This window comes from Necator americanus, chromosome II (genome assembly GCF_031761385.1).
Source record: "Necator americanus strain Aroian chromosome II, whole genome shotgun sequence".
NCBI lineage: Eukaryota > Metazoa > Nematoda > Chromadorea > Rhabditida > Ancylostomatidae > Necator > Necator americanus.
Genome location: NC_087372.1, coordinates 36,832,584 through 36,846,960, shown reverse-complemented (window position 1 = coordinate 36,846,960; position 14,377 = coordinate 36,832,584). Strand labels below are relative to the sequence as shown.

At 35.1% G+C, this 14,377-nt stretch overlaps 1 protein-coding gene across 2 annotated transcripts in view; it reads left to right on the top strand.

Moving 5' to 3' along the window:
• Window positions 1-14,377, top strand: part of RB195_020625 (uncharacterized protein) — a gene marked incomplete at both ends in the record, with an annotated part of 51,528 nt that overhangs the window by 36,766 nt on the left and 385 nt on the right. For both annotated transcript variants that reach the window (XM_064188997.1, XM_064188998.1), the window contains 2 exons: window positions 11,796-11,917; window positions 12,480-13,096. In XM_064188997.1, the coding sequence (XP_064044878.1) occupies window positions 11,796-11,917; window positions 12,480-13,096 (739 nt within the window). The remainder of the gene's footprint in view (window positions 1-11,795; window positions 11,918-12,479; window positions 13,097-14,377) is intronic.

The window sequence follows — 14,377 nt, the reverse complement described above, 5'->3', positions numbered from 1 at the left end:
ACAAACGGTTCGTTGTTCAATACGGTAGTTTTTTTTCCTCGTGCCTCTGAAGACAAATCCATTAGTGAGAAAGTTTAATTAAACAACAAATAAAATATTACAGTAATTTTCAATACGGCCATAGAAGTAAGAAATTTATATATGGATTTATTCAAATTATAACAAACTTACAGCTCATTGTAATTGAATTACTTAATTACATAGGATAGTGTGCTCGAAAAAAAATCCATGAAAATCGATAAAATCGATACCCATATCCTTTCTGGCAATGATATTCCATTATTACTTTTTATCTAAGAGATTTGCAGCTCTAAACTAACTCTTGCGAGAATAAACGCTTTGAAAAGGTCAGTTAAAAGAGTAATGGGGAGCAAGCGCGAATATGTTTCGGGACCAGTTCTCGCTCGTCGGGACCTGCATTATCGCTATTTTAAAAATAAATTAGCATTTCTAGGATAGATATATTCGAACAATTGTGGATTTCAATGCACCTCATAAGATATTCAATATAAAACATAAATATAAAATAAAACATGCTATAATATAATAAATATGAACCAAAATAAATATAATAACTAAAATATAAATGTATGAGATATAATATATAAATTACTATGATAAGTATAAAATATAATGAAATGTGATAGATTTAGAATATTAAACATTCAGATAGTAAAAAGTGGTTTAAAATACAATATATAATAAATAATAATAAAAATAATATTTAATAAATATGATAAATATAGAACAAAATGAATATAACAACTAAGATATAAATTATGAGATATAATATATAAAATAATATGATAAATATGAGATATAACACAATATAATAAATTGAAGATATTAAATATTTACCCAATAAAAACTGGTTTATCAACGAAAAACAGTGAAATAAAAAATGATAAATGATAATTTTTAGCTAGAACACAATTATTTTTCAAAATTATTTTGTAATCCGAGCCTGTACAGCAATCCGTAGGGCTCCGGGAAAACAAAGGTGGGTTTGTAGGCACTGGTTTCCTCTCCTAGCCAGCTGTACAGATAGATAACGGCGTGTTCATTGTATCCACGCATGTGGCGCATGGAAAAGGACGTTATATACGAGCGGACCCTGATTTTCCTGATTTTATCCGAGCCTGGACATTAAAGGCAGCTTGCGCTTTTTCCTGCTGCACTTTTTGTTCAATTTATTCATGAACTCAGCCCTGAGGCTCTTTCCTTGTCTTTTTTCTTTTTTTTTCCTCCTCTTAATTATTGTAAGCTAAATTTCCCAAAAGAGCCTTTAGGGGATCTCAGGTCGGTCCGGTCAGGTACCAGTTCTCCTCAAATGGCTGCTACTATTTATTTATTTATTTATTTATTTATTTATTCAAACACAGTAAAACGTACAGCAAGAAAGAAGAGAAGAAAACACCTGTGGTCTATTTATACATATATATATATATATATATATATACTTATTTATTTTTTCGTTTTTATATATTTTACATTATATATATTTCATATATATTCTTCAAACACGCTGAAAACGTGCACTAAAAAAGAATAAAAAAGAAAACAAATTTGGTCTGATTAACACCCAATGATATTTTGATTAATTTAATTAATTAATTTTTGAAAAAAAAAAGCAAAGAAATATTAGCTTCCTAAGAAAATCCACAAAGCATTTTGCTCCTACTTTTAGTTTGCTCCCTATTATTTTTGGGCAAATCTTTCCCCCAATCATAATAGCTCATTAAATCCAGAATCCAAGCGTTCAAAATTCCGGAAGCATCTATTAAAATCTGTTTAATCATAGTTCGCTACAATTTCCTATGTTTCTTTAGATTTCTTGACAGCTCAAATTCGAAAATTGTTCTATTAAAAATCTTTCAAATAAGATGAGAACAATCTTTTTTATATGAAAGAAGCAGAGAAAAACAAAACAATAAACAAAAATACAAACAAATAATTAGTAGAATCAATTCCCAAAACACGTAAGGTCTTTAGAAGAAAATTTTCATTAATAAATTTTTGTTCGACGTAGAGTAGAATTCCTCATCTATTCGTTTTATCGTTTTCGATTCTTTAGCACTTCCATTTTGAGATCTATGGGAAAATTCCGGAGCGTCTGCTGTCTCGAATTTCCGGAATATGATCCGCACAATTTTCTCATCTCTGATTAAAAGATCAAAAGTTGAAGCGCTTGGCAAAAATCGTGGCGAAAAGCGGCTTTATTCAGAGAGTGCTCGTTCTTTTGTTGTGGACCTGTGTTTGCTCGTCGCGCACAGCTTTGCAGCGTCGCAGCAGCGGCAGCAGAGAACTCAGCGAACTCAACCGGTGAGTTCGAATGTGATCAGCTGCAACAAACTCACCCTCATCACCAGGGAGCACCAGCAACTATCTTCACGATCAATCCCTCAGTCTTCTCTTCCTGAAATCTCCGCATTGTGGACTGGAATTATGTCTTCTTGCCATTCCAGTGAGGTTTTAATATGGAACTTATCATATTTTATTATATTATAATTATATTCTATACATTACTCATTATATATTAGTTTTATTAATAATATTATATGTTATTATTACTAAAAGTGACAGCTGATGTGTCATGTCAGTGTTATTACTACCAAAAGGAATGTAAAAGTGGGCGGGTGTGGCGCAGTCGGTAAGAGGTTCCACTGTAGCTGCACGATCGATCGGAGGTTCGAATCCGCCCCGGTGCCCACCAAGCTTTCCATCCCTCCGGGGTCGATAAATTGGTACCAGACTTGTCGGGGAGGATAAAAACACTGACTTGACCCATCGTCTAGCCACCGCAAGTCATTGTGCAGGCCAGTTACACACTCCTGAACCCTAACCGATCCTGAATTGAAGTGAACGTGGGGGCGAAGGTCCCAAGCGGATTGATTAACGCTAGGCACTTTATCCTTACTTTATTACTAAAAGTGCTACTCTTTACAGCACCATTTTGAGAAGTAAAAGCAGTAAAGTATTAGTATTGGTACATATATTAGTATTAGTATTAGTACATGTATTATTATTAGCACATATGTTGTATTCTATATTTATTATATTTATATTTATTATATTAACACTACATTAAAGTTAAACGGCGGGTGTAGTGTAGCGGTTAGAGGTTCCGCTACGTCTGCACGATCGATCGAAGGTTCGAATCCGCCCCGGTGCTCACCAAGCCTTTCATCTAACCTGCTACCCTACACTACATTATATTGAATTTATTATAACTTATATTATACTTTTCACTAAATTATTATTTTATTATCAATGACCTGAAAATGGCTCGAGCTTTCGGATGCTATGGGTATCGCATCAAACTCCTCCTCTCTCATTCCCGAGCCCCGAGTTCATGGTTCCAAGCGCAGCGCAACGCAAGAACTCCAGGAGGAAAACAAACTGAGGGGTCCTACCGCGAATTGCGGAAGGCTGTGGTGAACCACCTAAAAGTTCTTATAGATTATCACCCGAGGCGAATGAGATCTACGCAGTACGCACACTGTACAGTACCATTAAGTACTGATGTCTGGATAGTGTGCTAAGGAATTGAATCCGTGGGAAAATCTCATGGCTAACACAAGAGGTGTCACGAACGGCATAAAGTCATAAGTAATTTATTAATTTATTTATTTATTTATTACGCTCAAAGGCGTGACCAGAGTAAGAGGCAAGGATTGAATACAAATAAACAATAGAAAATCCAGCAACGGGAAAAGATTAGAATGAGAATAAGCATTTATATTAATAATAATTAACAGTAATTGATAATTTTTTAATTTTAATTTTTTCTCATTTTTTTCCAACAACGATCAGCGGAGGCAGACTGTGATTAGGCTAAACTGCTAGACAGACTATTAGATCACGTATAAATCGTATAAACCCCAGGATTTTTGTCCCGATGACAGGAAAGCGCTCCTCGAACTCGCTTTGGGGTTTTATTTCCTCTTTTAATGCCTCGCAGCGCTTCTCGAAACCGCTCCACACGATCCCCATCGTAGACCATCGACCATCCCCATCTACTCGTCAAGCGACAACTTATGGAACACCGCTCTCTCCGCCGAGCGTCGCGCGTGAGTGTCCTTGAAAGAACGAGCATGGCATTCGCTCTACGTGAACCTTTTGCCATTTGAACTCGCGGGGCGGACGCAGCCTTCCGCCCGTAAAGGACATATTTTTGTGTAAATAGGAAAAAAAAATCCTGTTCTCTTCGTATATGGCCCGCCCGCCCGCCCAGCTCCCCGGGAACCGGATTCTCGTTTAGAGTCTTGTCCTCAACGTTGAAAAATAAAAATTGCATTGTGATGGTTAATCGAGCGAATGTACAACTATTCAAAGCGGTTTTTTCATGCCTATTCATTTCCTCTTTTCCTCCCTGCTTTTTCCTTTTCCTATTCATTTGTTCCAGAACGTTCTATACGTATTATTTGAGTGTTTCGTGCGGCTATTTCAAATGTGTCAACATTGACTGTCGACTGCAGGGGGGCTCTTATTCGTATTGATGTTCTCGTTGTGGAACTTTTCTATTCTTATTCTTTCAAAAAATTTTCTACGGATTTTGCTTACATCCTAAAAAAGCACTTCTGTTTTAAATCATGAAAAATCACCAAATCACTAAAATTATCTGTTTTTCTAATTTTTCTAAAAATTTCTAATTCTTTTCCCTGAATTTCCCGCAAAAGCTCATTCAATAACAAGATCTTAACAAGATTCTTGATTCGTATTTGGGGTTCTTAATATAAAAATAAAATAAAACATAAAAAAACAAATAAACAAAAAAATTAAAATAAAACATTAAAAACAAATAAACATAAAAAATAAAATAAAACATAAAACATCACAAGAATAAAATAATAAAACTTTCCTCCAATTCTTATTCCCTGAAAATTTTCCATTGATCATTATTTTCTTCCTCCTTTTCCTCCTTACTTTCTTTTTTTTGCCTATATTTTTAAACTCTATTCACACATCAAATTATAGGAAATAATTAAATCATAGAAATTGTCATTGTGTCCTGACCACGTCCCGGAAAATTTCCCACGAATCCGCTCATTCAACAATAGGAAACTGGTCCTGTGAAGGTCACGAGACATGTAATTACAAATTGTATGGGTGTTTCTCCACCTGGATACTGAGGTGGTTTCATCTCCTCCTCAAATAGTTGTCCGTCATGTTCTTCTTTTATTTTTCTCCATGAATAAGACTATAAAAAATAGATAAATATGTAATTCATGCGATGTAGAACGATTTCAGGATAAAAAAAATAATACTACGCTCTGGAACGCGAATTTTTGCTCTCGAATATTCGAACAGTCGAGGGTTCAGCCATTCACTTCCGTATTATTTGACATTTGAACGAGTTCTAGTCGAAAATTCGAGTAGCGCGAAATTCGTACTATTTGAGAGTTTGTTTAAAAACATTTGTGGTATTGATTATATCCAAAATTTTGAATTGATCATGGGACGTAACCATTTTTTTTCTAGGAAATATAGAAAAAGAAATATTTTTAGGAAATATAATATAATGTAGGAAAATTTTAGAAAATAGAAAGTTTTAATTAAAATCTGTGTTTGTGAATTGACGCACAAGGAAACCCTTACGTCCAGAGTTGCTATCGAACTTTAATGGGGATCTAAAATTCTTGAAATTCTTCTTAATTCCTACAATTTGTTGGAATACAAGTTTCTCTTCTATTACTACAATGTTTCAATTAATAAAAAGAAAAAACTACTGGGAAAAAATCTGAAAATCTAAAGAAAATATATCGAATTTCATATAATCGTAGTTCTGTTGAGCTATGAAAAGAATGCTGTGCTTATGTTGATTTTAGAAGGAATGTTGAAGCGATGTTGGGGGGAAAGGCGAATGGATTCTCGTGATCCAGCCAGCTTTATCACAAAATTCCTACATTCCTCCATAGAGATATAAGTCGGACCGAGATTTCCCCCATTCATTTTTCTCATTTTTTCGAAACTCGTTCGCAGATTCCAAGTCATGTTTGTTTACCTCAAATTTGGGTAATTAAACCGTTTAATCCAATGAAAAATGAAAAATTGGAAAGACGAGTAGTCTCCCGTTATCCAGCCCTTTATCACAAAACAAAAAATAGAACTAGAAAAATTATAGAGTAAAATAAAACTAGAAAGAATATGGAATTCTAGAAGGAAAGTGTTGAGGTTAAATTTATTGTAGGAGGAATTTTGGAGAAATTTTCAGAGAAAGACTCTCGTCATCCACTATTTTTTCATCTCTAAAGGTCAAATAGACAAAGAGTGAGAGAAAAATGAATAAGTGAAATTTTCTCAGTTTATGTCTTATTTATATACGCAAGAGTACAGACACTTTACGATAAAACAATAATAAATAATGATTAAAGAATAAAATAAATAATAAACACTAGAAAAATAGTAGACAACGAGAGTCTTTCTCTAAGCATTGCCCTAAAATTTCTACTGCAATAAATTTAGGCTCAGCATTTACTGTCTATAATTCTATATTATTTCTAATTTTATTTTATTCCATAATCTTCTTAGTTTTGCTATTTATTATTTTTAATCTACTCCAATTCTATGCAGCTTTCTATAATCTTACTGAATTAAAATTAAATAAAGTTCGATCTCTACACGCCCTTGGATTTTGAGTACCAGGAATAGATCAGAAAATAGTTGAAGAGTTCTTTTTTAATAAGAATATCTACAAAAAATTATAAAAACGATCTAGAAATCACACCTGCCAGGATTTGGTATGTAAAAAAAATACTTTTTTCAGAAATTTGTATCCCTTCCGGATGACGAATCCCACCGCAAGCTTAGAGCTCCATTTTTCTAAAATGCTACGGAATTATTTTAATGAAACTTGAGTGCTCTCACAGCACACTTTGAAAAATTACAAAGAAAACGTCCAAAGATTTAAATTTAATTATTATTAAATTGGATAGTGAGATGTTTATCTTTTTTTGTTTATTTTTCATTTTCTGGATTATTATGTATAATAAATAGACCTGAATCGTGAAAAAGAGGCATACGAGTCTCTGCAGATTACATCTCCATAATCACCTAATCTACCGAACTGGATTTGTTGTTTGGTCGCTCCCATATGTTGTTTACTTTGTTTTGTTCTCTCTATAAATAAACATAGAAATGTTTTCCATTAGTTTTCTTCCATTAATTCCATTAATTACTCTTCCTTTTGCCTGGGAATTATTCTTTTTTTATTTTGTATCGTTTTATTATTAATTTATTCTGGACTTTCCCATACCTTATCCACAAGGAACAGTAATAGTAATATAATTAATAGATTTAAACGACGTGCTAGCGGTTTTTCTTTGCTGGTCCTACGCAGAACATCGTTTTTTGTGCATAGAAGACGCTAGTAATCCCCCAAAATCCCACACTCTGGCCTGAAAATCAGGGCAGAATTTCATTCTTTTAATGATGTGAAGGTTGAAGATGAATCGAACAGCGATGCGATTATGTCAATCCGAATTTATCGCAGCGTATCGCAGCGGAAATGATGAGGATGCGTTCGAAACGCCGCCGCCACCCGCCCTCGCATCCGCACCCACTAACCATCGACAACGGAAAAAACTTGTCCACGATTACGGATAGTTGGGTAGCCGGCGGTGAAGTTGAATGCGGTGCGGTGCTTTGAAATCACTCGTCGTAAAAACCTCGTCGTCGTCGTCGTCGTCGCCTTGATATGTAGTATAAACGCGTTTAATTGCTGCTCTATGCTCACGTTCTTCTCCTTATTTTCTTCCGGAATGTTCAATTAATGATCCTGATCATTTATAAGCACTAACGTTGCTGCTGAAAGCGGCCGCAATCCTGACCACGCGCTAGCGCTGAAGTGTTCCTCCTCAACGACGTTCGACGCGCTCTTCCTTTTTCTTCCGGAAATTTCCACTTCTACAACAATCGCTCACGTTACATTTTCATTTAAAACCAGTTTTTCACAGTAATTTCGTACATTGACGGAATCATTGAGGAAACGGCAAGGGATTCAAATCACATTCATCAGAAAATCAGCGCCGAAATGTGAAATCATTCAGTCTTAGTTCAGTTCAACGTTCCATTGTTTTCAAATCAATCATTAATCGATTGTGGCCTAAATTATAAAATTTCCGCGCACTAGTCACCCAGCAGTCATTCGGTGTTTTCGTCCTCTTCAATGATGGCTCGTTAGTCCTTAGTACCGTAATCCAATCTAATCTACTGTAATCTGTTTTTAATTGTTTTCGAAGACAAACTACTCTTGAAGATCAGAGTGCCACAAAGCAGTACCACAAAGACGTCATTAATTAACTACACTAGTTTTTTTTATTTTTTAACTACCAGTACTCCCTTGTACAATGTAACTGTAAATGATCCCTTTTTTTTATTTTTACCCCTTTTTTTTTTTTTTTTTCTTTTCTTTTTTTTTTTTTCCCTTTATTTAAAATAAAATATACCCTTAAAACGTCATTAAATTAGTCATAGAGAGACTAACAGGTATAAACTAGCTTTTTTTATTACCGCTGTTATCACTTCAAGGATTTTTTATCATAAAAAATGATCAGATTAAAGCGTGTGTGAACTAAATGCACAATTTTATTTATGACTAAGGGTTTTTAACGAAACGTAATGATTCAGAGAAATAAAAATGGATAAGAGCCAATCTCATAATGTATTAAATTAAATATTCTTATATTAATCTCATATATTCGTTCCTACGGGGAAATAGGGGCTCTTACGCTCAAAAATCCTTTATAGTTTTTTTTCTCAAAAAACTATGAGCCCAACAACCCTGTATCTGTTTCTTCCCTTGAAGAGTTATGAATTATTATAATTACCTAAAAAATTCGGAACTTCCATTAAAAGTTCATTTAAGCACTATAAAAACCGAATTCTTTTACTGCTTACTAGTTTTATTTGTAAACAAAATCTGCAGTGTTTATAAAACAGGAGATACTTCAATGAATAAATAAATAATTCATTTTAAAAAAATAACAAAAATGATGTGCCTGTTATTATTGCTAATATAATAATATGCTAATGATCTGGAGACGTTCCGTAGAATTTTTACCAGGGAAAAGGTGTTCCTGCTTCCTGGGAATGTAATAAATCGCGAATTACACTGTATCAGAAGGATCAGGTTTCAGGAAATTGATAACATCGATTTAATGTTGATCCATCCTACGGTGGTCATCCTCAGCTATTAATTAATTTATTATACTAGCAAATTTTCATTAGCAAGCAGAATCAGCACCTAACCACAAGATAACATTGAGGAAAATCTTTCCAGACATGTAAATCCCATTTATCCAACAATATTCCCATTACATCCCGACCATTGATATGTGTTTTTAGCTCACAGTTTTGGTTCCTCCTTTCCTGTTGTTCATTATGACACTAGCTAGCTGGAATTCTGCCTTGATATGCTCCTTTTCAAATTCGTCCCTACAGTTGGTCCTTATTCTCTCCTGGTGGTGGAAAGCCGTTCAAGGATAGCAAAGTTGATGAGCCCTTGCGCTTGAGGTCCCCACACCCGTTCGCCCAGGGTCCCTGACGGATTCCTCCGTTCGAGGTTAAGTTGGTCACCCAAACCCTGGTATCCGTTTATCTACCGTAGCGTTCTGGGTCTGGGAAAAGGATCTCGCGTGAGGATTTCTCACCGTCTGTAGCAGGAGAATGACCTGCCAACCCACCACTCCTCATACTTTAAAGGGCCAGCCTTGTTGTGTAAAATTCAGGCGAAATTCTAGTAAAGTCTGTTCCATCTTGTTCTTTTTTCTGTTTTATGGCACATCTGCAGATGTTTTCAATAAATAAATAAATAAGTAAATTACATCCAATAAGGGTCACGTGATTTTTTGGGACCGCAATCAATCCGCAATGGATGTAAGATTTAAAAAAAAATAACGTTCTTTTGACAGATATGAGGTACATAACCTCTCAATTTTTTTTGGGACAATAATGATGATGTAATGAATAATAATAATAATAATAATAATAATAATAATAATAATAATAATAATAACAATAATAATAATAATAATAATAATAATAATAACAATAACAATAATAACAACGAGAAAGGGTAATGGTAATAATAAATAAATTAAAGCAAATAAAAGAAATAAATGAATCCATGATAATATTATTAGACGTGGTAATGATATAATATTATTCGTAAAACCTCAACGCTTCGTCAAGTTGCACTCAAAGGTGTCAGTGGATCCTAAGCAGATTAATACACCAAAGTTTTTTTTCCCTTCATCCTTTTAATAATATTAGAAGATTGTGGAAAAAGAGAGATTTTGAACAAAATTAATTAATTATTCAAGTTCGGTTCAGGGAAGCTGGAACCTGTCCCCTGGCTAAAAATCCGAGAAAAAACATCAATTATTGACCTTAATTGATTGGTTAATGGAAAACGCTCTTTGTTAACCACGCATACGAATTGAATTGCGATTAAACGTGAAGTTCAACGTATGAGAGCGGATTAATCGCGCGATTACGAGGAATATCTCGTCTCGATCGCGATTAACGCTTTTTTATAGCATTTTATCTCGTTTTTCGCATGAAAACATCACTGGAAGCATGAAAAACGTGGAGAAAAGGTGATCGAGGGGCCAGCTACTATTTTCTGTAGGATACTTCAAAAACTTAAGTATTCTTCTTTAAAAAAAAAAGCTGCTTATTGAAATTATTCATCTGATCACCAGATTTGCTTGTCAAAAATGCTAGTCAATTGTCCATGACTGTCGCGGAAAAAAATCCAAAACTCTAAGAAAGATGTAAAATTTTCCGCTAGTCATCAAAAATATCACTTTCTATCTCCTCAGTTCATAACTTATTAGTATTCTGAGGATTTTTCTTCCGCATACCTTTAAATTCATAAATTAGTTTTCAAATAAATGAATAAATTCGTAAATTAGTTTTCCGAATATTTTTCCTACCTACCATCTGATATTTATTAATCATTAATTTCCGCATACCTTCCTTCGGGCTGTCTCCGGGTTCCAAGTTCCGGGAAATCTCCGGGAATATGTCGGGCTTAAAGGAATGAAAACCAAAAATTAGTCCCATAAGAAGAATTAATATTCGCAGCAGTATGAACTTCTTGAATAAATATGAATTCTTTCTTGAATTTTGAATTTAAGAAAGAAAATTCGAAAAAAAGAGTAATTAAATTCTTGAATGAATAAATATGAGTGTCAATTGAAAAAAAAACACGCGACACGAGAACTGTTCCCCATAATTAGTGAGAAAAAAGGCTGAAACAGATCAGCAGCGATGACAAAGATATGAAGGCGCCAGTACTCTAACATATTACATTAATTTACAAATTTACTATCAATATACTATCAATACTTCTTATTAATTTCGGAAATTTTATATTATGCCGCGACAAATACTTTTTTTTATATGATTTTCATTTTTATATTATTTATATTAGACTGTTTAATAAAGAAAAATGAAGCTTTGTCCGTGCTTCTGCCTGAGGGGCCAACATTTCTCCATCATACTTCTCTAACACATCTAAATTTGCTAAAACTCCTCGAAAGCACAAGCCATATAATCTTTTTCACAATTCTTCGTGGATTTTCTTAAAATTTTCACGATTCCTCCTACGATGTCTTTTCAATAAACCCTTTTCTGTCAACCTTGACCTCTCATTCCCGTATTAGTGTGTTCGTTACACGCCGTCACAACACTACCAAACAACAACCGATTCACTTTCACTTTTATCCATTGATCAGTCGATTGATCCAATTCATCTGATGACAGTAACGGGGACTGTTTTGCTCTTTCAGTGACGGTCGCCCGGGATTAATTGGTTCACGTGGTGCTCGCGGTCCACAAGGTGAGAGAGGCGGTAACGGTGCACTTGGACCGCCTGGTCCTGCTGGAGCTCCTGGTTTGAACGGAAATCCAGGTCTGTTCGCCGTTTTAGTTCAGAATCTTTCAAATAAACCAAGTGAGAATAAATCCTTAGGCTAAAAAGCCTAAGCAAACAAGGCAGCCAATCATGTACAGCAAACGACACGCCCCCTTGTACTGATTTTAGCTATTTCTCATTCAAATACGTTCAAATTCAATGCTAAACAAGGAGAATAATAAGAAAATCCTTTCGCGATGTTTCTTTTGTCAAAAATTTTCAAGACATTAAATAAGAAGGTTTTTACACCAGTAGAGTCAGAAAATTAATTTTTTTCCTAGTTAATGTAAATACACAGACCCACACCTTACGGGTTTCATTATCCAGTAAAAAGCAGAATTGAATTTTTGAATGACCAGGAAGATCCAGTGGAAAACTCCAAATACATCAAGGAATCATCTCAGAAAGTTCATTTTGAGGAAATTGTAATCACTGTCCTTCAAAAAAGTAAGAGTAAGACCTGTGGTAAAAAAAACATGAATAATTTTTGAATGATCGAGAAAATTCTGTGCAAAATTCTCGATACATTAAAGTTTCATCTTAATACGTTGATTTTCAGGAAGTTGCAGTCACTGTCCAGCACTTGGCGCTCGGAAGTCGACTCCTCCTCATTCGCCCGCCCACGTTCCTCCATCAACGAAAATTTCCTCCTACGAAACTGAGACAATCAGTTCGTCCAGTTACGGAGAAGAAATCGCCGCACCTGCTCCGTCGGCGCCAAAAACACGAGTGCCAAGGCCGCCGGCGCCTAAACCAACTACCACCACCACCCCTACCACCACCACCACCACCACAACTCGAAGAACCACCACCACTCCAACTACCACTACTACTACTCCTACTCCAACAACTACCACTACTACCACAAGAAGAACAACAACTACGACTACCACTACCACACCAGCCCCAACCACAACAACGCCCACGCAATCGTACGAGGTGAACATACCGCAGCAGCAACCGCAGCAGATTCGTGTACGACCCGCTGCCATACCGTATCATCCGCACGTGGTCAGCATCTATGACGATGAACCCGTTGAACCCGTCACTCCGCAACTCCCCCGTCGACTCATCGTGGGTCACTCGAGAGGTCAACACGGTGCCGAGCCTCCCCTGGTCGTGCAGGAGTCGATCGCAAACTTTGAATTCCAGCCAAAAACCATCCGCACTAAGCAGGTACAGTTCTGGACAGTTACATCACGCTAGGGTACGGTGGCCTACCGCAAAAAAAGCTGTTAATCCTTCGACGACAGCTTTTCTTTGATCACGTGGGACAATGGGACTCACCGTTGAGCCCCATATTCTTCACTGGTTATTCTTCATTTCCTAATTTTTTTCGAACATTTTTTTGCTATTAATGGGTTTTTCATCGTCGGATAAACGTGGACCTTGAAAATGAAACCAAGGACCGCGCAGATACGCAAAAAAAACGCGCTGTCGTCAATGGATTAAATTAAGCGGGAGCAGTTCTAGACCAATTTTCTGTCATCGAACCATGATCTAATAACTCTTTAACTGTTTGTTGTTTATGTTGTTTGCTTTCTTCTTGTTGTTGTTTCAAAAATCACTCCTACAGGTGTTGTTTTTTTGGGAGATCAACGATATTTCTTCTGTTCTGTTTCTGAATTTTGTGCTGGAGAAAAAAATCAAATACAGTTCCTAAGTTAACGTCAACCGAGGATCTCGTCTGGAAATTCATGCATGCGACAACTTTTCTTTTTCAGCGCATAAATTCATTAACTTCTTCATTAACAAATTAAAAAGGATCATAAATCAAAAGAATAAGAAAAAAACCAAAAAAAACATAAAAACTTATCTCTACTGTAGGAGATTGTATTTTATTCTATTCTTGTTTACTATTTTTCATCCATTCTTTTAATATCACTTTAATTTGATTATTATTTTTAGAATAAGAAAAGAGAAAGAGAAAGAAAATGAATGAATGAAATGAAATTGACAACTATTTTTAGCGACAATAGCAGGTAAAGAAGACCTGGTTGAATTTTACAGCCTAATTTTTTTTACTCATATTTTCGCTACTTTACAATCTTTGCTTGAAGAGATTTAAGCTAAGAGGACTAATTTTTCGTCCTACTTGTTCCTCAATCTAGTATATTTATTTACATTACATTGTAGTTAATGTTTCCGGCAAAGTTGTAATTGTAAATATTGCGGAAAAATTCGAGAAAAACTTGAAAATCTCGAGTAGGAGATGTAATTTTCATGAAATAGGTGAATTAACTAATTAAAAAAAATGAGCAATGGTCACATGAACAATTTAACTGTCAGCAATTTTTAGGAACAGTAATCCAGTAAATAAAGAAGATCCGACTAAATTTTACAGCCTAATCTCTTGTTTTTATCTTATATATTTATTTACTACTTTACAGTCATACTTTGGGATTTTTGAGCTGAAAATTTCGTTCGTCGTACTTCTTTCCCAATTTTATATTTTGT